Source organism: Enoplosus armatus, chromosome 11 (genome assembly GCF_043641665.1).
Source record: "Enoplosus armatus isolate fEnoArm2 chromosome 11, fEnoArm2.hap1, whole genome shotgun sequence".
NCBI lineage: Eukaryota > Metazoa > Chordata > Actinopteri > Centrarchiformes > Enoplosidae > Enoplosus > Enoplosus armatus.
The window spans coordinates 19604603-19632249 of record NC_092190.1 but is presented as its reverse complement, the minus strand read 5'-3'; the positions used below and the strand labels follow the sequence as shown (position 1 = coordinate 19632249).

The 27647-nt window shown below is 39.7% G+C and overlaps 2 protein-coding genes across 5 annotated transcripts in view; one reads left to right on the top strand and one right to left on the bottom strand.

Annotated features, from left to right (window-relative positions):
• Positions 1 to 206: 206 nt before the first annotated feature.
• LOC139292108 (alpha-1,6-mannosylglycoprotein 6-beta-N-acetylglucosaminyltransferase A-like) lies at positions 207 to 15027 on the bottom strand. Of its 4 annotated transcripts, none has more exons than XM_070914271.1 (19): positions 14893 to 15027; positions 13395 to 13548; positions 13091 to 13181; positions 12449 to 12514; positions 11291 to 11506; positions 10246 to 10322; positions 9813 to 9902; positions 9638 to 9703; positions 9109 to 9285; positions 7769 to 7938; positions 7446 to 7574; positions 5630 to 5763; positions 5376 to 5509; positions 4952 to 5095; positions 3524 to 3670; positions 3177 to 3290; positions 2969 to 3043; positions 2732 to 2910; positions 207 to 1869 (listed from the first exon to the last, which is right to left on the bottom strand). In XM_070914271.1, the coding sequence occupies exons 2-19, from the start codon at positions 13485 to 13487 to the stop codon at positions 1671 to 1673; spliced, it is 2301 nt and encodes a 766-aa protein (XP_070770372.1). In that variant the 5' UTR covers positions 13488 to 13548; positions 14893 to 15027; the 3' UTR covers positions 207 to 1670. The 4 variants fall into 4 exon arrangements, with proteins under 4 accessions (XP_070770372.1, XP_070770375.1, XP_070770374.1 ...); XM_070914274.1 differs by having other exon boundaries at positions 2732 to 2889; XM_070914273.1 differs by having other exon boundaries at positions 14885 to 14910.
• Positions 15028 to 17699: 2672 nt separating this feature from the next.
• Positions 17700 to 27647, top strand: part of LOC139292682 (polycystin-1-like protein 2) — a 30873-nt gene continuing 20925 nt past the window's right edge. Inside the window, 15 exon segments of the mRNA XM_070915046.1 lie at positions 17700 to 17717; positions 17786 to 18167; positions 18797 to 18955; positions 19050 to 19238; positions 21023 to 21133; positions 21578 to 21725; positions 23472 to 23701; positions 23805 to 23995; positions 24595 to 24811; positions 24971 to 25113; positions 25286 to 25436; positions 26172 to 26361; positions 26643 to 26775; positions 26887 to 27031; positions 27347 to 27556. Coding sequence (XP_070771147.1) covers positions 17700 to 17717; positions 17786 to 18167; positions 18797 to 18955; positions 19050 to 19238; positions 21023 to 21133; positions 21578 to 21725; positions 23472 to 23701; positions 23805 to 23995; positions 24595 to 24811; positions 24971 to 25113; positions 25286 to 25436; positions 26172 to 26361; positions 26643 to 26775; positions 26887 to 27031; positions 27347 to 27556 — 2617 coding nt within the window.

The window sequence follows — 27647 nt, the reverse complement described above, 5'->3', positions numbered from 1 at the left end:
TAGGCTTTGCATGGGCTTGTAAAAACCCTTACACACACACACACACACACACACACACAAAACATACATGGAAAGATGTAACTGAATTTCCAATAAATCTGACTATGTAACAGAATTATTCTTTGTCTGTTTGTACAGTATGACAGTGGTATTACAGATGATGTAAACACAATTTATTTATGTAAAAGAACTATGAGGTATTTCTTTGTCAAAGAGCAAACTTTTATTGATTAATAAAGTTTTATCCTGCTTATTCCTTGTTTCTTTTTATTTCAAGCACACAACTGTCAGCTGACCGCTTTAAGACCACTAAGGTATTATATAGAATGGGAACACAATTCATGAGTGTTACATGGCACAAATATCTGTCACATTGTGAGTACTATGTGAACAAGCACCAAATGCCTATTAACACTGTTCCCATCAGTACTAGCTCCAAGTAATGCAGTCAATTTATCCGAAAGAATGAATATCAGCTGCTCTCTCTACAAAGAAAAGTAAAGTTAAAAAAAATAGTTAAGAGGATGAAAAAATACACAAACAAATTAGTTGTGAATAAATATTGGTATAACTTATTTGCACACAACACAACATGTTTCAAGTCTTCAAGCAGTAAGCATCATTACTTTACAGGAATAGTTTGACAGAAATACGCTTATTTACTGTGAGCAAGATGAGAAGAATGATGTCTCTCTGATGTCAGCAGCCTGTTAGCTTAGCTTAGCACAAAGACTGGAAGCTGGTGGAAACAGCTAGCCTGGCTCTGTCCAAAGGTAACAAAAACCACCTGCGCTGCCCTTGTGTTTCCACTCACACCTGATCCCAGAAAACAGAGCTCAGCATGGATCGCCACCACTTCTCCTCACTCAGTGGCAGCCTCCATAATTGAGATTGAATTAATTCATTTTTTTCTAAGGGTTCCCCAAGGTGAATTTAATGTGACATAAATTCTGTTATTTAGTATAAATATTGATTATTGCTGATAGCTGACGGGTCATCCCTCTACTTCATTTTGTACCAATTTGTATTTAGGCTTATCCTACAGATTTTTGGTGCTGCCTTTATTTAGCAGTGTTAACGCCACACAGGAGACTGTGAAACACAATGGACAGTTCGCATCATTAAGAGACAGGTGGCGGTTGAATTCTCATGAATTCACAGTCTCATGTGCACCCCCATTAATGTTTAGGAGGAGTGAATAAGTGCCTAAAGGCTATGTGTATGGCAAGTACAATTAAACTTGTAATGTTTTCATTTAGTATTTTCAGCCTAATCACAAAGCCTTGTATTCGGCAGGAGAGGTTAATTGTTATCTGTGCACATATGACGACATGCTGCGTTTGAGAAATAGTGGGATAGAAATGTAGATTGATTGTCACTGTAAAATTGTACAGGTTGGATAATTTACTTCCCTTGCCAGAGGTGAGCTTGTAAAAGCAAAGCTTGTTTGCGACCAACTGTCAAATGCAAATAAATACTCAACCTAGAAACCTCACCCAAAGTCTATGAGGGATCAGTTGTGAGTCTGGACATGCAGATAAAACCAACATGAGCTCTCAAAGTCACATCACAAACCTGGCTGGCCATGTAGTCACGGGGTGTTGGTGCTTTGATTCCTGAATTGGCCTTCATGTGCAGGGTAGGTACATAGGTTTTTGTTTTCCATCCAGTTAGACGCATGCCTTGCATAAGGCTATCTGGTCCTTGATGTAGTCTCTACAGGGGCAGATGCGAATCAAGGACTGGTCTGATCTCACACAGCTGAAGAGCAGGGGGTCAGATTGGAACAGACAGTGTTTTTTACTGTTGTAGGCTGGAAGTACCAGGTGACTGTCAGAAAACTCTGACGTTTGACAATCGACACTGTAGCTGGAAAACAAAACAAAAAGAGGAGAAGAAATCATCAGCAGCGGTGTATCAAATTATAAAGTCAAAACATGTAAATGGTGATGGAAGACATCAGCTATAGGATCAGAGATGGAAGGAGACGTGAATGTATTCCATACTACAAGGACTCTCTCGCTCAAAAATAAACATGTAAAGCTGAACTAATGTACAGGCTGTGCACCATCTTCAGCAAACTACACCATTCAAATTATAATGTTTACATATTAGGTTAGGATTTGGGCCAATGGGGTTAAGTTCTGTCAACCCTAGAGACGGAGACCTGTACAAAGCTGTAGGAGAATCTGCCTGAAAGTCTCAACTCAAAGGCGAAGCACCAACTTGCCAAAAAGCGTTTTTGTTCAGTTGAAAATTGGCAAAATTGGCTCATTGCAATTGAGTGGTGGAGATATATTTCACGGTAACTTTGATCTTGAACATATCATATTTGTGTTTCCTATAAAAAAGACTATGTACTATAAATGTTATAAAACTGTAACATTCACCACATGTTTATACATATGTGGAGAATTTTCCATTTTGCTAACCTTTTTATAATGTTTTATCACTGTATAGTAGATGTACAGTAGTAAATACAGTACAGTAGGACTTGTACAGGTTTGTGATTATGTGCTGTTTCATTTTGAATAAGAATGGTCAAAAAGCTGTCCTTTGTTTAGAACAGATATCCTACTCTAAGATTATCTGTAAAAAAAACAGGCAGCTCTCTAAAGACACTATGCTAAGACACATGACTGTGCTGACATGGTGATTTACTAAGTGAATCTAAGTTAGGGACTTGTGGGACTGGATTCATGTGTCAGCAAAGTGACGTGTGTTTACTCACTTGGCAAGATTCTTGATGCTGTTAAGCTGTGGGAAGAATGCAGGTTCACAGATGAGCCCCGCCTTCTGGCATGCCCATTTACAAGAAGTGCCCGTCTCTGCCTTCACGACATGGAGCGCACTCAGTGGGGGCCAGCTCCCTTTACTGTTGCAGAAGTCCTGAGGCAAGAAGAGAAGAGTCTTTTTTTAATTACAAATCTGATCCTTTATACAACCCTTAATACAACTTTCCTCCCACCTGTTTTTCAATCAGGATGTTGACCCTTTGGAGCATCCCTTCACAGCTGAACTCATAGGGAAGGTAGGGCTCAATCTGAAATGTAGATGCAAAAACTACAATTAAAGATATATTATAGAGGAATTGCTGTTCTGTATTCATCAAGCGGAGCTTCCTTTGTATTTTCACAGTGCTCGTAGATTCGACACCATATTTAGAAGGTGCTTACACTCTGATTGAGGATAGAAGTGAGAGCTCTCTCCACATCTGTGGAGTTGTGCATATCTACCATCCACACGTAGGGCTCTCCTATGGCCTCGGCATAAGGATGCTGGGATGTCACCTGCAACACAGCAGTGAAATTGAACATGATACAGTATACCCGCTCTTTTAGTGATAGATTAGTAGATTGATTTCACTGTTGGATCAACTTGCTCACTGCTTCATTTCTTGCATTTCATGTGATTGAGGTAGAAAAAGATCTGTGTGCAGTGTGTGAGGTTCTACACGTGTAAAAGTGTTCAATTTGTTAATCTGATCATGGTAGGTGCCACTGTTTTGAATGAGACTCCTGACCTCTCTGGTGTTGGGCTTTCCCTTGAAGAACTGTGAGTTCAGGCTGCTCTGTGGAGGGTGTAACCTGGGGTTCAGGAAAGCACAGCCATTGGCTAAAGCCTCCAATGCGGCGGGGCCTTCATACGGGAAAGACAATCCCACAAACACCTGCAACAGACCACGGATAAAAAAAAAGAAACTGAGTAGAATTTCACTGATAAGCACACATGAAGGTGTATATGGTAACCACATGCACTTCTTTACTGTCACCATATGGTGCCAGCAAACACCAGGAGTTCAGCTACAGTCCAAACATTAAACATTGTTTTGGAGACTTCCGCTGTAAAATATGATTACATACAAAGTAATTTAGTCTATTTAGATTTATTGTTTGTTTATTTATTTGGATCCCATTGTTTGTCACCAGTGCAACAGCTACTCTTCCTGTTGTCCTCAAGGGGAAAAAAAATCCAACAGCAACTTCCTGTTATTATGTAAATCAAACAAATGTAAAAGTAACAGTATACACACATGCATGTACAAGTATACACATAAAACAGGTAATTAAATACAGTAAAACAAGATTCAGTACGAATTTGTCATATAATGAACTGTACAGTAGCATACACATTGAAATGCCCACTGACTACAAACACAGTTCTATTTCATTCTTGTCATAATCAACTATACAAACACTGTATCAGTCAGAAAAACCCTGGATCTGTCTATGGCTCATTAAAAATGTATTAAAAAGTAATCTTATTCAGGGATTATTCAAGAAGGATACATTATTTGAATGAAAGGCCCTGTACAAAATGTTTTCTTTAAATCGTTCGTTCTGTGTTATGAAAGAGCTACCTTATCCATTGTCACTGGTTTTGTAATAGTGCTGTTTCCAGGTAAAAATACAATTTGGAAGAAGAAGAAGGTTAAAAGACTGAACACAAGACTCCCCTCCACCTTCAGCCAGGACAGACCAGCATCCATTCCCTCAACCTCCTGTCTAAGTGAACTTTCTGCAGTTCAATAGTCCAGATTTGTCAAAACCAAACATTGTACAACCTGCTTTAATGTTCTTGAAGAAAGAAATGAATAATACCTTTTAATAGCGGATACCCATTTTAGTTATGATTTTGTCTACATGACTAGACCAAGACATTTTCTAATCAAGGGTTATACACAAGAGTTTAGTTCCTGATCTTTTAAAAAATGTCTTCATTTTGTCACCTTCATCAAATGTGCAAACCCGGTTTGTGGCATATAATAGGGTTTAATAAGGTCACGAGACAAGGAATACGATATTAGAAGGGGGAAAAATGGTTTGTTGTGCAGTTATTATTATCATTTTTGCAAATGCAGAAGAGGTAGTAAAGCCAAAGCCAACAAAGCACAAGCGTAAATATAAGGGACATACGACTGATTGATCCCTTTAATCCCTCGCTCACTCACCTTGCTCTCTCTCAGCAGGGTCTGTACCTCAGTGCCTTTGACAATGCCGTGGTTTTTCACATAGCTTGGAATCAGGCGACCGTTATCAACCGTCCCATGGATATCCAAGTACTTGTGGATAACGTCCAGATAAGCCTCTTTACCCTGCAGCGTAAGAGCAGTGGAAGCAAAGGAAAAATCAATGGACATGGCAACAAATTACACCTCTCCCTTGTTAAGTGTGTATTTTATGGGCATGTCTGAATGAAAAGTCAGGAACCAACAGACTACTAAACACCCGAAGGGTAAAATAAGGTGACAAAAGTATTTTCAAGGCAGATAATATATCATTTATATAATAATGATAACAAACAAAACTAGCATGCGTTCAATAATTGTAGCAGACAGGTTTTTTCAAGCTATTAAAATGTCTGTCAATTGTTACCTTCCAAAACTCTGCTCTCTTGCCGTACACAAGAGCCTGGTTTTGTCTTCTGGTTGATTTGAGCTGCTGAGCTTCTTCAGAGCTCAGCTGGTGCTGCACCACAAAGCCCAGGAAAGTATTGTCTGGTGTATGAGCTGCTCACAGTAGAGGAGAATGCACATTCATTAAGATGGTACACAAGAAAATCTACAATTTCATTGCCAAGAGTTTCATTAATCAGCTGTGGGAAAAAAGAAAAAGAAACAGAAACATACGGAACATAGTGTAGAACTGCATTGGGATCAGGTTGAGTCTGCCAAATGGGCCAGTGAGGTTGTGGATTTGGGCCCAAGCTGCATGGTTGAAGTCTGGCTCAGTTCCAAAAGAGTCCAACACACGAATCATGCACCTTGTTGACAGACGGATGACGGACACACAGTTACACTCACAAACACGTCATACACATATTTCTGGTGTCAAAATGCAGACACTCACACGCTATAAAAGCCAAACCGGCCAGTCAAGTTTTTACACAATAAACTCTGGAAACCATTTCTTTATGGATCTGCTTTGTGCATGTGTGTGAAAGCACACTATTGTCTAAAATTTAATATAACTATAGTATATCATTACTATACTACAGCTTTAGTGTTTCGCTTAATTGGAACAAAATGGCCTCGCAAACCATGAAACAGGCACAGAGAGTGTACAAAAGAGTATGCATACATTATAGGGCAACATATCTTTGGTCATATCGTGTAGCTTGATCTTGTTTCAGCATATGGAAAATATAGAAGCACCATGGCAACTATCTGTCGGCTATAATTGTGATAAAAAGTGCAGGCAAATTCACGGGGAAAAAAACTAATTTCCAAGTTCAAAATGATATTGGCATCAGTATGCTGGTACGTTCCTCAAGCAGAACCTTACAGTTCCTCTCGCTGCTCACGTTCTCAGGGGTTACAAAGTTTATGCACACTGACGAGCATAGATTCACACATCAAAGATAGGAGGGACTTAAAGTTAGTGTACGGGGATGCAACTGCATGCCGCTCCCCACCCACACGTCACTCAATTTACATGAATACACATGCATGCACTTTCAGATTTTAGTTTTCAATTTACCACCATTCATATCTTTAAAATGTTGTATTATTCTCCACCTATCCTCCGTCACACCTTTTGTCCTTTCTATTCCTTTTCCTTAAATGTGTGGAGAACCTGCTCCATGACCTTTTCCTTCTTTCAGTCTTTTCTTACACACCATCTTTCCATCTTTCTTTGCCAAATATGTCATCACCTCTTTTGACGTCTTTCCGACTTTCTCAAACCCACTATGTCTTTTAAGGTCTTGCCTCTCTCTTAAATAAAATCATACGATTTGTTATGCCAGCTGACATTTTCTTAGAAAAACGTAATTGCACCCAACAGGTTTGCAGATCCATCTAATTCCCTCATTTCCTGAAAATCTTTCTACATAATCGCCAGTTGACTCTGACTTGACTCTCTTCTCTGCTGCTTCTCTATTGAAGTCTTCTCAACTGAATTAGATCTTCATTTCACTCTGAACTATCTGTTTAACCTCATGGTCTCTATGATCTCCAGTACTACTATTCACTGGTCTGTGGCAGATGCATTTTATCTTGGCCTTAAATTATTTTCAGAAGTATACAAAATGGCCAAAATTGACATTTGACATTTGCAATAATATGCCAGTAATGGATTTAGGCAGAATTTAGGAAAAGTACACATTTCAGCACTCTCCTGGTATTTTCAAACTAATAATGAATGGCCAAACGAAGGCACCATGATTATGCAAATCACTATACCATGCTGATCTAAAAGCAGGGTGTCACACAGTGTTGTCAGCTTAATCAAATGGGTCCTGCTGCAATTGCTAAAACATCAGTGAATGACATTTAATACTTTTAAGTATACTCTTGGTAAGTCATCGCTTCATGAGTCATCACAATCGCTCTCGAATGCCACAGCATTTGTATGTTGAAATGACCTACCATAGACACATCACACACTCCCATACAACTCACAAAGACTTGAAAATAATGTCAGGACCAGGATCCTGATACTCACTTGTATTTGATCCAAGATGTGCTTAGCGTTGTCTGAATCTGTTTAAGGCCGATAATATCTGTATAGATCAAGTTTGCTTCCACTGTTGAACGAGGAGACGGGCAGCCACCTGACTTAAGCCCAAGAAAACTAGAGAGAGAGAGACAAACACAAGAATGGATACACAGATATAGAAAAGGGAACATTGTGGAATAAGTGGAAATGTATGTAGGCCGGTGTCGGAAACAAGATCTGTTCCCATTAATTTACCTCTCGGCGATGACACCAGTCACCCCGATGGGGAGCAGCCTGCCGCAGAAGGCTCTTTTTGTGTGCATACTTACTACTTGAGGTCAGGTATGGAGGCAGAAAGGTGGAGATGGTGACCCAGGATGTAAAGTGTGGAGATGAGGTCACTCCATTGGACTAGTTCCCCAAGGGGGCCCCCACTGAAGGCAGCCTCTGCTATTTTAAAACCTGATTCAGCTGTTATTGCACCAGGATGCACCAGGATCTGGAGGGAGGGCATTTATTTTAATGCTAATACAGTATTAATATCTACAGTACTTAATTGCTGGTAATGAAATATTCTCTGAATCCCTCAGTTTGTGTTCCACAAAGGAAAGGGCTGAGACCACATTATTTGTGAATACTTCAGGCCTCGGATCACTGCAAAAGATTTTTTGCCCACCTTCTACCAACCCACTGTTTAACTTGGACCCTAAAGCGAATGTCTGCAAGATTTCAAATTAATATGGCCATTGTATCAAAAGCTTTCTGGGCCTCTAATGACTACTTTCCTGCACTGATAACATTAAGTACCCTTCTAATGTAAAAAAGATCGGCTTACCTCTTATAAAAGCACTTTTGTTCTACGTGTAGTAGCCGAGTAAAACTCTAGGCTCTATTATCTACTCTGAGGCATACAGAGTAGGCAATACATGTATAGATTTCACTATTATGAAGTTGTTTTCCTGCTATTAGTATCAGTGGAATAAGAACCCTCTTTAAGGAGGGAGAGAGGCAGCCAGCTCTAGACCTCATTGTGAAACTGTTCATGTCACACAAATAGAAATGGCAGAATCAAAACAGTCGTACAGCCTTTAAGTATGAATGGTGTAATGGTGTTTTTGCACTGCCCTTGAGGAACATTGAGGTTTCTAGTTTGGAAACCAAATTAAAAAGCTGGCTAAAACCAACTCAACCCTGTAATCACAGAGACTGTATCTTTCTGGATATTTGAACTATATAGACAGACTGCTGTTGTTTAATTTAGGTAACATCCCTTCTAAAACACAGCTTATTCCAGCTTTGCTCTTGTGTTTTGAGTCTTTGAACTCTATAGCTTTTATTACTGCTCAATGCACACTGTTTTGGAATATGGAGAAACACAGAGACGTGCCGTGCCTAGTTGTGGTTGCTAAGCTATGATTGGACAGTCACAGTTTGGAGGCAGGGTTTAACTATATTGTCATGTGGGGTTACAAATACATAATGACTAAATAATGGTGCTCCTTTATTTGCATGTCTTCTAAATGATCATGACCAAATCAGTGGTCTTGAGTAGAAGTTATTATTGTATGTGCTGTGCGAGAACAGAAAGCTTCACAGGCGTAGCAACAGTAACTGGGGGGGGGGCGAGGGTCAATTGTTCTAATAAAAACAATGGGGGATGATACATTACGTGTTTAGCTTTCCGCTCTGTCATGTTGTATTTGGCTGAAAGAGAGCGTCCAGCCTTGACCCAAATCTCTTCCATGCTGCCGATTCTTTGGTGAATCCAACGGAACTGGACTCTACTTTGCAGAGATGGATACAGACCTGTTAGGCTTTCCCGTATCACTGCAGGGTCAGACCCTGCCTGGGAAAATTAAGAAAACAAGAAAAGGCTGATTCCATATTACTTACCATTTTGTAGATTTCTAGGACTTCCAAATCTGACTGTTTTAGCACTGGTCAATTAAATGTTTGATCTTTCCAACTGAGCTGCACAGGATCACCAATCATTGCCAACGTCACTACTCCCATTCGTGTCAGTTGTGCCACTCTCCACTCCCTATCCTGATCAGCATTCAGTTTGAAAATTCAAAACAGCCCATTAGAATTTAGCATTTTTGGACCTTGAATGCCATTTACAGTATGTACAGTAAGATGTGCAATTTCTAGGTGAGTAACACTTCTCTGGTAAAGCAGTCTTTGGCCTTTGCCTTTACCTCAGAGTTTTCCGCTGCAGCCGAGGGGATGACTCGGCCTGGAAGCACCGGACACCAGGATTCTATCTTAACACGACAAAGACAGAAAGAGGGGGATGTTATACCAGCAGTATGAGGTCTTCACTGGGCAGTGTTACTGAGTAAGTGATGTGAAACGGTGAAACCACTTGGGTACCTCACTGAGGTAGATGAAGATGGAGCACAGAGACCCATTCACCCCAAAACTTCTGTAGCAAGGGTCAGTCGCCCACAACTCCTTCATCCACTGGATAAGCAACAAACCACAACAAAAAACAAGCACATAATCAGAATCAACACAGTGCTTTGCATGGTCCAAGAGAAACACAAAACTATACATAAGCGATCAAAGAGCAAGAGCTAGTTAAGGTTACCTGAGGATCTAACACATCTCTCAGGATTGTTGCTGTACCTCCCATGTTTTTACCTCTTTGCATTACATCAACATACGGAGAGAAACTGATTTGTTTAAAAGTTTATTGACAATATGATTGAATAAACAATCGCTAAGTGATAACATCTTCTTAGGAATCTTTACCAATGAGATTTGCATGATAGGTTGCTATTACAGTAATAAAGAAACGTGTTACCTTCAATTTCCTCTTACATTCGGGGTATCCATCCATGGGCGGCAGTTGGCAATTTCCATCCTCTTTGATTTCATCAACTATCAAACACACACATGTACTAACAATAAATGGAAGAAGATAACTGTCCTGCAGATTGAATTGATGGAAGGCAGCGGAGTCACACTAAATTGTATTAGAAATAAAAGCATCTGTACAAATATTTTGATTCAGTAGATGATGAACTGGGACCTAATCTAACAAACTACAGGTTTATATTATCGAGGTTAACTGCTACAACAACCAGCCGTCAGTGTGGATGGCTGATGTAGAGGGCTCCACAGTTGTTTCACAACACCCTCGTCGACAAAAGCAGAGGTTGTATATCAAGACGTCAAACATTCTACTAGACATGGTACCTTTTGTTATTTTGGAAACGTATGTGGGTTCTAAAACTAACCTAAATGTTGTATTTACTCCTAAAGAATGTTTTCAGTGTTTGCCTTATCCTGCTAGCAGGTAGCGTCTTTACAGCTTATTCCCCTGCACAGAGCTCCTTTGTTGTCCAAAAACTATTAAATACACATCAGTGAGCCACACCAAAGCACTGCGGAGCGTGTTCCTTCATTAGTATGAACACACGGGCACTGTAGTTTATTTTGACTCACTCCTACATACACTGTCCTGCTGCTCCAAATGTGTCTTAATCCACAGCTGAAAACAGTCCTTAACATCACCACCATTTACTCATTTTTGGGTAACATTAGCTTGCAATGTTTTGAGAGAGGGACACAATGCATTGTTAATTTTGGACATGTCATCGGATATGCTGACGATGAGAAAAAGAATAGTCTGTTTTTATTTTTAATCTATAAAGGTACTTTTAGCCAATGTTTTTGTTCTGTACATTTTTCATATGAACACATAGCTTGTTAGCCCATCTGAATTCATCACTTGTGTGCTTCTATAACTGCTATTGCTGTATACTATATCTACTGTTTCTTTGTATTAAAACTGGGCACTGTGGAAATTAGCATTCAGCTCTTATTTTGATCAAGAGTAATTTTACCAGAATTGACTTGCTGGACTTTCTTCTCATCCTTCTGTGCCTGTAGCTTCAGGAGTTCATCCAAGTGAGCCACTTGTTGCTGCAGTTGGAGTTTATCACTTCGGAGCTCTTTAATCATTTCCTCCCTCATTTGTCCTTTCTCTTTCTCTGCCTCCATTTTAATCTGGAGTGCCTGTAATTCTTCTTTGTAGTCCTTCAAAGAAGGTGGGGGAGCGACTGAGAGAGAGAGGGAGAGACAGAGAGAGAGAGAGAGAGAGTTTTAAGTGTTCATTTGACTAATTATTCCTCTGCTTTGTATATATTTCCAAGAGGCTTGCATCTGAAAAGAGCTGTTGAAGCATTCAGCCATATTATACGTTTTACTCGAAGAATATTCACTTGCCAAATATTACCAGGAAAATATTACCCTATTTTAATTAGAGGCAGTGCTACGTCACTGAAAATGCACTTTTAGATACAATAATTATATGATGTTAACTGAGAGTCCTGAGAGAAAAATAGTTCAGGTGATAAATTGTTTTCTCTCCTGTGTTTACGACTTAAGCACATGTGAAAATTTGTTTTTTTTTCATCTGTGAAACAGGTGGTATAAAAAGTTTTGCCAGGTGATTTTTTCCAGGATCATTTTTGTTCCAAAAGTTTCTTTGTTGTGTTTTCTAAATAGGCAACAAAAGCATTGATGTTTTCTTCCAGTTGAGTTTTAACTTCTCCGTGCACTCTAAACACAAGGTGCTACAAACAAACTGTATATTGGCAGATGAGCGTTGATTAAAATACATTTCTAGACAGTAATGTTACATTACTTGCTAACACACAATATACAATATGTACCTTGTGTTTAAAATTAAAACTCGCCTCACCAAAACAAATGTATGCTTTTAGTCCTATTTACAGTAGAACATGCGGTAGTAGTGTACTTCCTCCTGTTTCACAGATTATTATTTTTAAAGAACTTAGAAAGATTATCCTGGCAAAGCACCTCAGCTGTTCTTTAGTCATGAACACAGGAGTGAAAACTGTTTAGATCAGACTTAGAAAGTGGACCACCAACATTTCTTTTTCTCTCTCTTTGTCTCTCAGGGCGTCCGTAGAGAGCTGTGACAGCAGTGTGTATTTACGACAGATTAAAAACAAATCTTGTCTGGAGAGTTGACTCACTATTGTCAGAGGATTTCACGATGTTCAGGAGATCATCCACAAACTTGACAATACTCTTCATTATGTCTAGAAGAGAAAAGGGGAGGAGAAAAAAGGAGTTAAAGGAGAGAGAAGGCAGACAGAGTTGAGCAGGAAAGTCAGGGAGGATTAAGGGAGAAAGATGTTATGAGCCAGATTCACAGCATTTTACCCACTATTACCTTACATCTATCCCTTGTCATGATTAGTTCACCACTCACTGTAACTGAATCAGATGTCCTCAATTCAACCTGTTTCCCTTCATTTCTATAATATGCACTTAAAAAGAAGATGTATTTGAATGAGCTCCACTGATGAATGGTGTCAACGTAAATAAACTAGGTACTAGAACTGCCCAGGATGAAGAACGTGTATACCACATTAACTTCTTCATGTTATGTTAACTTTTTAATGGCTATGTGAGGAAGAGAAAGAGTGTGGTGTGTGACCTGACCTTTGTCTCTCCTCTTTTATTTATTTATCTATTTTTACTTCCCTATTATTCACACACACACACACACACACCAACCCTAGCAGCGGTTACTGCCTGGCTTTATTTTAATACTGTTTGAAGAGAGCACAGAGATAGCGCCTCCTCTCGTTATCTCTGCGCTCTCTTCTCACCTTCAGTTCTTCTTGTTTCCATCAACGCTTTGCCATGCGGCTGCAGTCTATTGGGGCTGGCCACACTGATGCCCCCCGGGTCAGCGTTGCTCTAAAACCGATAAGACACAGCATTACACAACAAAACAAGCTGGCCGTTCTGAATGTAGTGAGTGCATTATAGCAGTGAGTTTCAGTGGCTGTGCATTACACAGTGCAAAGACAAGAGGGTTCTTGAGCCGTTGCACTAATCATGAGTAGTTAGGTTTAGTACACTGTATGTTGGCAATGGGAACATGTAAGGTGAATGAATGAAGATACAGACCAGGATCAAAAACGGTGAACACAGACACCAGATGAAACCAAAGCCCAGTAGCACACATATGGTCCTCCGCAGGATGTGCAACAGTTTTCTCATGATTCAAATGGGCTCAGCCTGATGCAACAGAGTTGAATGTTGGGTGGCAAGGATGTCACATCTTAAACAAAATTAATTTCATTTTACATTAAATGCAGTATTTCCGTAACACACACAATGCTACAGAGATAAGGGATAATTCAGCACCGTGGATGATGTTGTTGATACAGCTTTTTGTTTAAAATCAAAATATGACATAAAGATAGAAGAAACACAACAAGCTATGATGGTGACACCACAAAACACCAAGACACAGAACAAATACGGATTCAACTGTAATAAATTAGTTTGCTCTTTGGGTGCCTTTGCTTAGTGCCTTTCTCATTCATTGTAACACACGGACATTGTTAGTTCTAGTCTTCATGGTAACAACAAAGAGCTCAAACACTTACGTCTAGAGTGTTGGTCAATCCCTCCAAATGATTATTCTGTAATTTATGCATATAATCCGACTTTCTTCAGAATAAAACTCCTGCCTATAGGCTCTGACAGGATCTCTCCGGTTCAAAGATTCGACACAGGGCGGCTTGTGAATCATGCTTAAACCCTTTGCAACCAGTTTGCCAACCTGTTTGTCTGCATACCGGCAGTGTTTCTTGTAAAAATAAGCACTTCTCTTTGCAGCCTTCAATCAGATGTGTACATAGTTGCTCTTAAAAGAAAGGCACGAGGCTTTCTCCTTTTGTCTGACGTGTGCATGCATGAAAAAGGTGCTTGAATTGAGACAGAAGGAGCTGCTGTTAAATTATTATATAAATTAAGCTTAATGTTTAACATATGTTGGTGTAGTGGGAAAATACAACTCCTTTCCTGCCCTGAAGAGTTCATTTATGGTCACAGAGATTTACTGTAGTACCCTTTGACCCTAGTAAAAGGACAATAGCCTTCTTTACGTATTCTCAGCTGTGTATTATTGGATGTACTTAATTACCTTTTATTGGGGCTTTGTTTCCTACAAGGTAATTGTCAAAGAGAAGGACATATGTCTTACAAGTGTTCACATTCCTTGCTGTACATGCTGTATAAAAGCAGATCACTCTGAGATGCAGTACGGTCAGCCGGGCAGGAGCAATTGAGTTGCTGTCCGTCTGCAGGCGTGAATAAAACCACAAGAACTACTCCCTTGTTGTCAGTCTTCTGTTTTCCCAAATTTCCCACGACAGTTGGTATACTGAACATTAGCTTAATTTTGTAAAATAGCATGCCAAACCCTCAATTAAGAAATTCACAAAAAGCTCAAAATTTCAGGGTATCACTTAAATGCATTCTGAACTGTGAAATCAATCAAATGGTGTCACGAGAGGTGCGTGCAAAGCAGCAGGGGAAGGACACAAATGCAGAAGACGGAGGCAGAGATGATGCAGTTCATTGATTTATTAACAAAAGCTTAAACACACAGGCTTACTGGTATGAGCGAGGAAGTCCAAAAACAATTGGCTGAGTATCCACACCCGAGCGAGACAGGGAAAGGTGTAGGCAGACTGGCAGGCAGGTACAGGCACAGAGTCCAGAGTCCAGATAAAAATGGGATGGACCGGAAAATATCAGCAACTAAGTAACATGGCAACTAAAATGAATTTGCAATGAAACAAAGGATCTGGGCAGGTATATGTGGTGAGTGGCTGATAAGGGAAGTTAGAAAAGGTTAGCATTTGAATGAGGATGTCTGGTGGAAAATCTGAGGGCATCTGGTGGACGGCTCGAGGATGGCAGGTCAGGGGAGTTACAAGAAAGTTCATGGTCTGGGAGAAGTGAGCAGGGCCTTGAGACAGGGACAGATAGAGAGAATAATGCATATTGTATTTTACTTTAATTCTTCAGAATTCATTCATGTACATGCCACTGTGCAAATCTACTCAGAGATTGATTCATGAAACAGATTTTCATTTAACATTTACTTGCCAACTTTTGCTCTGTCACATTTGAAGATCTGTGTGTACCATTCCCTTTCAATAGTCGACAGGAAGTAAAAGGGGGACTGTAAAAATACATTCCATATGCTAGAACAAAAGGGCAAACAGGTCTTCATGCACTTTAGTCAGAGTCCACTAGAGGCCAGTATTTAGTGTTTGTGGCTGAAACTGATGGCAATGGTGCAGAAGCATGTGAAAAAGCTTCTTATTAAAACTTCTAGTGGCTTTTAACATCAACCTTACCTTTTTCAAAATGCGGTTTTCAATTGCTTGATGATGAAATATGAGGGTCTTTGCTGCTCTACAGCCAGTCATATGGAATATACCTGCTTTTATATACAGTTTCTTTGGCAGAGGGAAGGATGGTCTGTTATATCTTGAGCTGTCAGGATTAATAACTGCACCTGACCTCACTCCTGGCTAGTTGGAATAACCTTTATTACTTTAGCTTCTCACTGTATGTCCCTTCTGAATAAAGTGTTTCACTTGCATTTTCCGCTGGCTGAACTCCAGGTTCAGGAGAATCTACATACATTTTTAGATAGCCAAATTCTTTACCCGTATCAGAAGGCTTCAAAACAGTAGTTGTCAGGCATAGAGCTGCAACAGGCAGAGCAGGTTTGGTGTTTGCATGGCTGACATTTGACAATGTTGTCAATTCTTACGTTCACATGGACTACCCACGAAGTCCGATACAAAAGTTGTTTACTGCTTTTAGCATTTATCATACCCCCGTATCTTGAGCAATAAAGGTTATTCTTATTAACACCAGCATGCTGAATCAAATATCAGTCACTTCAGACTATTATGAAGGGACACAAAAACATATCAAGTATTGACATGATGTGCAAATACAGCATTTACAGAATCCAGCAAGATGAAACTTGGCAAAATCGGGATGAATGTGTTGAGTAATACCCAGAACTCCCTCCAGTTTGGAACTTGTTTGGACAGATACAGAAAAACCTGTTCTGTTGTTTGCAGAGAAAGTTATTCAGATAATTCAGTCAACCTGCTTCTTGGAACATGCCCTTCATTTATACAGTACACACAAAACATGAAGCAAAAAAAACATTAAACAAAAAGCACAAAAAATACAGAAGCCTGAATGTCCGGGTGTCTGAGGTGTGGCTGCTGCTGTTTAGTGCATTATTTTATCTCACAGCATACTGAATCCCAATAAGTAAGACTGTTGATACAGGGCTTCAGTCACGCAAGTATAATGAAAAGCCATTAAGGGCTGAAAGAAGGATATTATGAATGCACAGATAGAGACATGGTCAGTGACTTCCATTTTGCTACTGATACATAGACATACACACATAGAGAGATTGAGACAGAGAGATGAAAGAGACTGAGAGAGAAAGGAAGAGCCATGGATGGATTTAAAACAGCATGATAAGGAGGCAAAAACAAAGGAACAAATGTCAGAGCCCCCAGGCTAAAGAAATAAATGCAGAGTGATGTGTGTTTGTGTCCCGCACTTTTTACAAACTTCAGATGTACTTTTAGGGAACTGCTGGGTGTCAAAATGCGCAATTGTCGGATGTGAAGAGTTTAATTTAGCAGAGATCATGACCTTGAGCAGATGGAGAGGCTTGTATGAAACTGAGATGCTTACACGGAGCAGTAACTTCCTGGTGAATTATATTTAAGTGAGGCTCAAGTCAAACAACAACTAATTAATGCATCTTAGAAGAAGTAACCCCTGCACAGCTTAGTTTTACCAGTTATTAGAACGTTCATTTTAATGTTCTTTTCGTACTATTGAGGCCTGGTTGTATTGCACATAATACACTTTGTAACTAACTTTGTAAACTAATTTCTTGTTATTATCGTACGTCTGGGATCGACGAGCAACATCAGCTTTGTAACTGGCTGATGATTGCAGCCAGTAGCACAGCTTCAGACCCGCTGTACAATCAATGGCACAATCAAACTGGTGCGCCATTGCTTTAAGTGCACCAACTGATTCAAGCTAGTTTTACACAGGAGATGTTTTCAATGGCATATTCCTGTTTTCCTCGTCTTACACAGCACGCCAGAAAAACCCTAATTCATCATTCTATTAGATATCTGTTTTTGAAATATAAATCCTTTTCAATAATTTTGTACATTATTGTTAATCCCTCAAGCTATCTTGCCATCTGGTTGAAGCTGCTCTCCAGGTTTCCTTTGTTGCAGCTCTGTCTCTCTACAAAGATAATGCATTCATTGATTTTTGAGAGGGCCTGCCTGTTAGGTAAACAATGTGAACACGGTTCCACTGAACCCAGAACAAGGTGCGTGAGGGAGGATCATGTCAGACCCCTTTATGGTAAAAGCAGGATGTCAGCAGGGAGTATGTATGAGTAACAGTATTTCTTTTTTCCACTGCACCAATAGCACCGAGAACTTGAAAAGAGTGATGTGAGACTAACTCTTGTTTTTTGAATGAAAACAGAAAGAATGTGCTGGACAATTGTGTCCCTGCTGATCCTGATGTCACTCAACTGTCTGTCTTGCGCTGAAGATCAGTCGAAGGTTACTGTTTCCTGTCCAGAAGACCAGAAGGCCCTTGGAGGCTCCTGCTACAAGTTTGTGGGTGTCCGCCGTACTTTTTTCAGTGCCCAGGCTTGGTGTGAGCAGCGTCGCGGACACCTTGCATTTATCCCAGATGAAGAAACTCAGAATTTCCTTCAAAGACATTTGGACAGCAAGAAGGACGCGTGGCTTGGAGTAGCTCCTTCGGCTTCTCCAAACCTGCACTATTCCCCAACTGTTGAAGGTAAGAAGGCCACTCTGTGCTAAATGATGCTCTTGCAGATGCCCATAGGTATAAGTCTTTTAATACTTTCCTAATCATTTTCAGCAATTCAATCATGTACTCAATTGTAGATGAACATGTTATCAACAATAGCTCTCACCTCCTTCCAGTTCTGGGATAGACTTCAGAAAATGAATTCTATATCTGGAAAAATTGGTGATTAATAGCAATAGTCTTATAAATTACGGTAAATTTGGTGGAATTGGGCCCAATTTATTCTCAGATTGGTGAAGAAAACTACTACTCAGTATCTCCTACTGAGATAAATGAACATGGGTTAGGGTGGAGCGTGTCGGGGGTTTGATCCCCGGCTCCCCCCCATCATATATCTATGTTTTTATTAGTTTTTGAACAACAACAGAGTAATATGGCAGATGAATAAACTGCTATATGGGCTTTGGCTACACAGATATATATATATAGCGCCCCTTTCTGAGTACATGTTGAAGAGTGAAAGGTCGGTAGAGCAGCCCTTCAGGGTCAGAGGTGTATTTGTACTGTCTGGAAAACTGTAGTAAAAACTGTGAATTCTACCAAATAATCATGATAATCATGATCATAGTTTCAGCAGTGGTTTGTTCCATCCTCAGGTCCTCTCTCTTGGCTAGATGGTTCACAAATCACCTACTCAAACTGGGTGAGTGGCCCAGAACCAGGGGCAGCTTGTGGACACATACTGAGAGACTCTGGCTTCCAATGGAAAGCCACAAGAGACTGCTACAAAAAACTGCATTTTATCTGCCAGTTTGGTATGTATTCTGACTCAAGCTTTGAAAAAGAAACAGCGTACTGAATGACTCTGTGATGAATCACCGCTTTGTATTGCTTTTGTATTCTTCACAGAGTGTGGGAGATCCACTGTGTGTGCAGGTCTTGACACTACTCTGCAATGTGGTTCTGGTAAAGTCCTAATGATAGTCGGCGGCTTCTACGGTCGTAAGAACACTCATTACTGTCGATCCACGCTCTCCCCACCCACAACACCCACACGACATCAGTGCGACTGGGTGGATGTTGCAGAATCATTAACAGGTAAAACATGGTCATCTTTCTTGTTTGCAATAAAAACATGAATTATTTCAATATCACTTAGTTGTTAATCTTGTTATGATAATTGACATTTGAATGCTTATCCAGGCTAATTTGATCTGCACAATAACCACTCTCAGCTTCATAATACCTCCTCTCATTTAATCTGCTGAACTCAATAGGGACAAAAATCAGAAAAGGAAAACAAACACTTGTGCCTCATGAATGCATGGATGAAAGCTGCGATCAAATTCAATCCACTTTTTGAAGGTAGTGATTGCCAGATATCACAAAGCACATATTGTCTCACTACAGACTATTGTTTGCAAAACATGATTGCCCATTTATGGAAGAAAATCCACACAATAATAGCTTAAAAGCATTATAGCCTTAATGATACGTCAATGATATCCATCCATTTTAGAGTAAATATTGACCCATGCATTTGACTGATGGCAAAAGCGGTTCAATTTCCAAACTTGTTCATCCTGTTCAGGGTCTTGGGTCACTGCAGCCTTTCCCAGCATGCATTGGGTAACAGGGAGGGTTCACTTCACACTGAGTGTATCACAGAGATAACACACATAGAAAGAGAAAAAACAGACAAACATTTGAACAATTTATAATTTCGAAATTCAGCTGACCTTCATGTCCTTGAACAGGCAGGAAACACTCTGTCCAGACTGGTGAAACACATTTAATTACAGGGGTTACCTGTGCAAAACACATTTATGACAAAAGTCAGCAGCACTGTTCATATCAGCGTCAAAGTGTATAATTAGCTCCAGTGGTCTGGTCAGAGCCCTGGATTTTATGAAGGCGGCTGATGGTTTTGCACTAAAACTGCAGGAATGTGAAGTGGGCTTCTGCGCTTTTAATCCATGCAGATGGACACACAACTTTGTGTGATCTGTGTTAGCGTTATCACTGCTACGAGCTGCCGTTTCGCACTGGAACATGCAAGGATGTGTGTCGCATACAAATTCACCTCTAAACAGTAATGTCACTGGTTTGCAAGTTGCTTTATTTCTGCATACTGAAATTGTCTGTATGTGATCATGACATTGTGGCATCTTTTATTTCTTGTAAACAGTAAACACAGTTATAGTTCTGCTCTAAACTTCAGTACAAAAGTACGGAAAGCATGTACATGTGTACACTGCACCTAGACTTAATCACATTTTCTCCAAAAAATAACAACAACTAAATTGAACATATGCAACAGTTTCACATCTGTATGAGGAAAAGTATGTCCCACACAATTCTCTTAATATCAAATATATCAGAACGCCCTCTGGTGACCTTTTTCATACTAGCAGACACACATGCATGAAATGGTAAGGGCTTCTCATACGCATCTAGTGTTTTCTAAACTTCACATATATCTAACGGTGAAGATGACTTGGTGGCTGTGGCTCAGGGGGTCGAGCAGGTCGTCCACTAGTCACAGGGTTTGCAGTGTCCCCCGTCTCCTCCTGTCTGTGTATCAAAGCGTCCTTGAGCAGGACTGAACATGAGTGTGTGTGTGTGGGTGAATGTGAAGTGCTTTTTTCTGTGCTCATGTCAGAAGCATCACATAAGTGCAGTTTGATGAATGTTGATGACATTATGAGTTGTTATTTGTAGGATCATTAGTTGAGTCACATATCGTTGCTGGAGCACAAACCTTTCTCACTGGAACACTAGAACTGCTAAATATGAAGTAGTGATTAGTAAAACTTTCCATAATGTCATTAGAATTGCTGTGTGTTATCAGTAGCTCAGTATGTTCTCTATGTGTTTCCCAGCTCATTGCCACGGCCGTCAGGTCTGCCGGATAGCTGAAGTTGTGGACTCCTTTGGTGAACCCTGTCCTCAGCTGGGGAGCTACCTGTCTTTGGACTACTACTGCAAAGATGGTAGGTGACAGTAGTTATAATACCGGCTCTTATAAAGGACTGATTGTTTCCCATCCCACCTTTTACTATATCTTTGGACTTTGGCCTTCATGGTCAAAAGCTGAAACCAATGAATGAACCAACACAACTATAACTACGGAGAGTAGATGCTGGATGGTGATTAAAATGTATTTATTCAGTCTGTTTATTTAATAATAACTCGGGATTTGAAAATCAGCAGAGCAGTCACGTGTAAAGAGCAAATGAAAAAAGAACTCATGCAAACTCAAGGAGCAGCAAAGAAAAACAGATAGATCACATAGATGCTGTCTGATGATATTAAATATCCCTGTAGTATCTGTGCCTGTCTGCTGAGATGATGACGGCCTGTACTTGTCCGTTTTTATGGAAACAAGGTTGATTACAGGCACTTAAAGGCTACATTTCTGGTCCCCCCCCCCCCAGGGCTCACGCTGTCAGTGAGCACTGTGGCTGCAGTTTTTGATGACGTCACCATCGGTGCAAAGTGGCTCTTACATTTGCCCCAGGGAAACCTTACCTGCAAGCTCAGTACCGGAGATGGCCATGTTTTTTATCTGCACATTCCAGAGGGGTGAGTAATAACTTTAACAGCCTAAGACTGACTGTGACTGACTGATAGGTGGATTTCCATCTACCTGTTTTTATGCGCATTTTGAATGTGCACATAAAAAAAATAAAAAGAGTGGAAACGCTAACTCCTAATAATCGCATACCGGCAGTGGATGGAAACACAAAGAAAGCATTTTCTTTGGAATTAAAATAAAAACCAAAATCGATTAAATTAAAGTGGCACTCCACTGATTTTGAGGGTGTGTTTACTCTTCAAGAGGAGCACTACTCAGCCTGTGAGAACAGGTGTATAATGTCTTTGTCAAGTTTGAAAAAATAACCTCTGATGATGTGATGATTTGGCTTGAGACAGATAGAATATGCTCCAAAGTTTAGGGGTATAGGTTGAAAGACATTTAACAGTCAAGGAAGGCCCCACAAAATAACACGAACACTTGGAAAGTCACTAAATTACCATTGTAAATGCTGCCACAAAGCTATAGGATATATTACACTGCCAATTATAAATGTTTGCCAATCTGTACTACAGTACTGTATAGGCCCAGAGTTCTTATGAGAAGTTCACCAGGTTTTGTCCAGAATTAAAGGAAGCAGCAATAGATTGTATGTTACTACTGTATTGACTAACTTACATATAGTCACAGTGTGTAAAGACATATTACCATGAATCAGAAGCATTTTAAAATAGTGATGTAACAAATCACATACAATAATCCAAGTATGGTAAGGAAGAGGAACATGCTGCAGTCAATGCTAACTGTTTCTATAGGGGCTTTTTATGCCTCTGCGCCTGCGATATCTGTGGCCGGAGGCATTATGTTTACGGGTCGTCCATCCCTCCGTCCCATTCTTGTGAACGCGATATCTCAGGAACGCCTTGAGGGAACTTCTTCAAAATTTGGCACAAACGTCCACTTGGACACAAGGATGAACTGACACAGTGATACTTTTAACTCAAAGGTCACTGTGACCTCAAAATAGATTTTTAGCCATAATTTGACCGGGACGAAACAATGAGCAAACAATAACTAGGACAGTACGGGCTTTCTCCATTTGAATTTCGAGCATCATCTGAATCACGTGACTGTAAACAACGAGTTTCACCTACAGCTCATAGAGAGGCTTCGCATCTAAAAATGCAAGGAGAAAACAAAAGCACCACATTTTTTGTAGCTATACTCTATACTATAATAATCCATCTTTATATAGTAATCAAGTCAAGTACAATCAAGTACACACAATACATCTATAATAATGCTTCATTAATCAGTTCAACCATGTATAATCACTGGAATCATACATATGTATCATCAATATGGTGATAACTTCCATTTAGCCAATGAATAAATACTCTTTATACCTTTCATTCAATTCCTTCCAAGTATTCAGTACTTATATTATATGAGTCTGGACAGACATGGATGTAAACTGCAACTTGACGGGTTGGCGGGGCGGTAATTCTAGTTTATCATAATTAAAATATTTCTATACTCTCATGTAAATGTATTATATTCTCATTTATATTTATACTTTTCTATTTTTTTATAACACAGTCTTGTATTGTTGTCCTGCGTTTGGCATTACATGTATGTACCTTGTTTTGTATCCTGTTTTTCACCCTGCAACTTGTATCATTCATTCTTATTGTTTTGCACCGGGGACCAGAAGAAACAATTTTGTGTTATGTGCTGTGCTGCACTGTATACATACATCCATCTGTATACAGTGTCTCTTATGTTTTCCTTAGGTTGGAGAGCAGTGTGGTCCACAAATACACTCATCCAAGTGCATTTGTTGTGGCAGTCGAATGCACCAGCAGTGAAATACACATTACAGCTCAGAAAATAATAACCATTCAAGAGCCCATCACAGAGTTTGGCATCATCAGGTGTTACGCTGGGAAACTGTCTTTTCATGCAACTAACTGCAGAGCCTCTAATGGAGAGCAATTTCAAATTCAAATGGAAGTAAAAGCAGGTAGGTGCCAATATGACCATAATTCATCCTCTACAATTTGCTATCGCTGCTTGAAAGCAACAGGTTTTTGTGTTTGTATTCTATTTTACTTTTATTTCTGCAGGTGCAAATGTGACCTACAGAATCCAGAGTGATGAAATGTTGCTGTCCGGTTTATCTGTGGTCAGAGGAACTGTTCCCCAGAACATCACAGTGACTCCAGAAATGGTGAAGCAGCTTGGGCCTGGCTGCCACCAGCTGACCCTTTTTGCATCTAACATGATCACTTTCCCTGAACTGTCTGCAGACCTGCAGGTAAATCTACATTCATCAAGTAAACATGTCCTCTTCTATCAACACAGCAGGAACCAGTAACATGATGCATCATCCCTTCATGGTTTTGTTATGATTGTGATAGTAGGCACATGAAATATAAGATTTGAAGTTAACATTTTGATCATTTGATTAAGGAGCTGATTGAGGAGTTAAGGCCTCTCTAAATTAGAAATTAAATTTAACATTTAATTATAGCATCCCTAATTAGTGGCATATCAGTAAACACTAGAACACAGTGGATGCAAATCAAAAATACAATTTTGATCTCTAGGCTAATCTCAGGCTAATCAGTTTTATACTTTTAAACACTGGAACATGGTGTGAAAATGTGTAATCAATCAAAGTTGAATCAAAAGTTAAAAGACCTCAGGCAGCTGTAATGCTGAAGATAATAGAGTTGAAGCATAAATATATGCTTCGGGATGCATCTAAGAGTGTATAGCAGCAGTAAAACACAAGCTGTTACGCCTCCTCTGTAGACACACTGTAATACATAATTCTAAAATCAGTGTAGTATCTGTTGTGATATGTCTCATAGACAAGCGATAGGGAAATGGATGTGTTTCTCTGTTGTTCAGATGTGTGTGTTGGAGAAAGTAGCCGGGCTTCAGGCCTCCGTGTTGACTGGGAGGGATGACTGCCTAGACTCTCCAGACATTACCGTCGGCGTTTCCCTCGAACGGGGAGCGCCTGTACTGCTCCTCTTCTCTCTGACTGGAGACAACAGCTCATTCTCTGAGACCAGAGAAATGAATACAAGCAAGGACATTTTTCATATTGGACACCCGATTCAAGGTATGGGAGACATTAAAAACAAAGGCTGCATATGAGAAAAAATACCACTGTAAAATAATGATTCGTGAAAAAAAGACCAATATGGGAATCTATATTTCTCATGTTTCAGCTGTGTATATGTGCAGATTTCATTGATACTGAAAATGATTTTTGCTACAGGTTCTGTACAAGTGAAACTCAGAGCGTGGAATGTCTTCTCCTCTGTGGAAGTGGACATGGACATGTCTGCTTCCTGTGACAAGGATTCACTTGTTGAACCAAATGGTCATAATGACTATTTGTTTAGATTTAACAAGAGACTGGTAAAACATTTTATTTTTACATTCAACGGTAGTTGTATTTTATGTTTAAGGGGAAGAACCCCCTCCAGCTCTCAGAATTTTGTTCATCATTTTTAATGTATAGTTTTTCCCCCCTCATCTTGAAATGTGTATTGCATTATTTATAAATCCTTGTGTTCCTTTTCTTTTTCAGAGACAGAAACATATTAGAGTGATCAGATCTCCAATACATATCATTGCAACACCTTCAGATTCAGTGCCTTCCAAAGAACTAAACATCACACTTTCAATAAAGCACGCATTCAAACTAACTGACCCGGACAAACGATACCAGTGGACATGCAGTAAGAACCGTGCTACTTCTACTCTTTTCCAAACAAAAGATTATGTATTAAATATTTTCATATTTGTGTATTATACGTTTCATAAAGTAACACATTTTGATGTTTTGTATATATGTTGATCATCTGAGCTGCATGTTAGGCCAGAACATTACATGTAAAGGAGTTCGCTAAGCCCCACTACCCTTACTACATCTCCATGCACACCGCTTCAGCATGTGTGCAGCTTGACAGGCCCGCCATGCCCGGATACGGTTGCTAAGCTATGATTGGACAGTCATGATTCTTTTGCCTAAAGTGTCCAAGATCTGCTGTTTCAGATCATTTGTAAAAAAAAAAAATAGGATGTGCTTAGCCAACAGGTACTGTGTAATTATTCATCTTCCCAAAATATCCCAAAGAAAAGCTTTCATTATTCAAAGCCAGAAGAGACAAACTCATCCCAGGCCAAAGTATCCCAGGCCAGAAAGGAGATGTTGCCTTTTTACAATATGGTTAAAGAGATTGCTGTTGTTGACACAGTATCTGAGCACATTAACATGAGCGCCAAATAAGATGGGATGTGTATCTATCCCTCTCAGACGAACCAGTGCAGTGCATATTTAGATACACGGTATCCAAGTCCAATACAAGCCACGTTACACTCATGATATACAAACATAATTATCAGTTTTAAATGTTTTGCAGCATGTCAGTTGTTATTGCAGTAGTATAATGACTTTCCTTGTCGATTCACAGAATATCCCTGTCGTTGCCAAGGAAATTTCCCTGGACTGACTTACGTCATTACAACAAACTGCCTACCAGATCCATTTCAATTTAATAATTATCATTTTAATGTGATAGACAAAGATGATAATGATGTGGAGAAAACCAAATCCATATGTATCACCCTCACCCCTCGGACTAACATGCCAAATTGGCTAAGGTACTTTTTGAAACTGATCTGACATTCTCATCTGCGTTCTTGAGACCTAATCTGACCGAGTATTTTATGTGTTTAACTGTTTTCTTAAGAGTGAACTTGAAATGTTTCTTGCTTGCGTTGTGAACAACCTTATCATAAATGACCAAACAAATGAGTCATGGAGTAAAGCATTAATAGGTTGTTGTTTTACATTTTACCCTCATATGGTTTTACTAGACATCATTTTTGAGACGTTAACATTGTGTGTTAACCAAATGATATATGTATTTGTCGTACCACAGTCTCTATTGTACTGAAGGCTGTAACCCAGTAAAGGCAAACAAGCATGCAAAAATTGAAATGAAATGTGTAGGACATGCGTGTCCACAAGTTGTGTGGAACATTGAGGACCCAAGATACGACTATCAGTGGAAAGTAAGTCTGATAAGTTAATTCTGAATTGTTTGGGACTGAAAGATCAAATACTGTTAAATGTTGTAAAAACAATTTGCCATTGATTTCATTTTCATGTTCATTTATTTACAGGCTGAGACAATGTACTGCTACAAAAAGGCAAAGCAAACACCACTTATACATACACAGACTGGTGGGACTGAATACACTGTGAATCGTATGTATCTTAGAATGGCCAAGTATAAAAAACAGGACGTCACTGTGGTGATAACTTCTGGTGAGTACACATTAGTTAGTGAAATAATGTTAAAGCTGCTCTTTGAATTATCTTGCCAAAGTCTGTTAATCATTTCTGGGATACAGACCAATTATTAATTAGTGCCAATGTTGCATAAAATACAGAGGTAACGAAGGGTTAATAATGGGAGTAGTTTTCTCATGTATATCCTTGGTGTAAAGTTTAACATGTGCAACATATGTCTTTCATGTTTTTTTTTTATTATTTAATCAAGATTAACAAACCTGTTATTCCAAAATATCACCTTTATTTCTTGGAAATAAAACACATTGTCCTTTTCCTTTTATACGAAAGTGGATGTCGTACCTCTTTACAAAAAATACACCATAAAGACATCATCATCATCATCATCATCATCATCAGCAAAGGAACCAACTCCACCAACCACCAAAAAACCAGCTGCCACGACAGTTGCTGTTACGAAAGGAGAAGCTGGACACTCTGATGAAAGAACAACCACTACTGCTGGTCCTGCCACTACACCACCTGGCCCTGTTAGTGCCACCACTACCCCCTCTACCACCACTACCCCCTCTACCACCACTAACTCCTCTACCACCGCTACCCCCTCTACCACCACTACCACCGCTATCCC

Coding starts and splice junctions, on each gene's coding strand:
- LOC139292108 (XM_070914271.1), bottom strand. CDS start 13,487: ATGAGAAAACTGTTGCACATCCTGCGGAGGACCATATGTGTGCTACTG. Junction 9,286..9,637: donor CTGCAGCGGAAAACTCTGAG/GTAAAGGCAAAG, acceptor TAATTTTCCCAG/GCAGGGTCTGACCCTGCAGT. Junction 5,510..5,629: donor GCAGTTCTACACTATGTTCC/GTATGTTTCTGT, acceptor TACTGTGAGCAG/CTCATACACCAGACAATACT.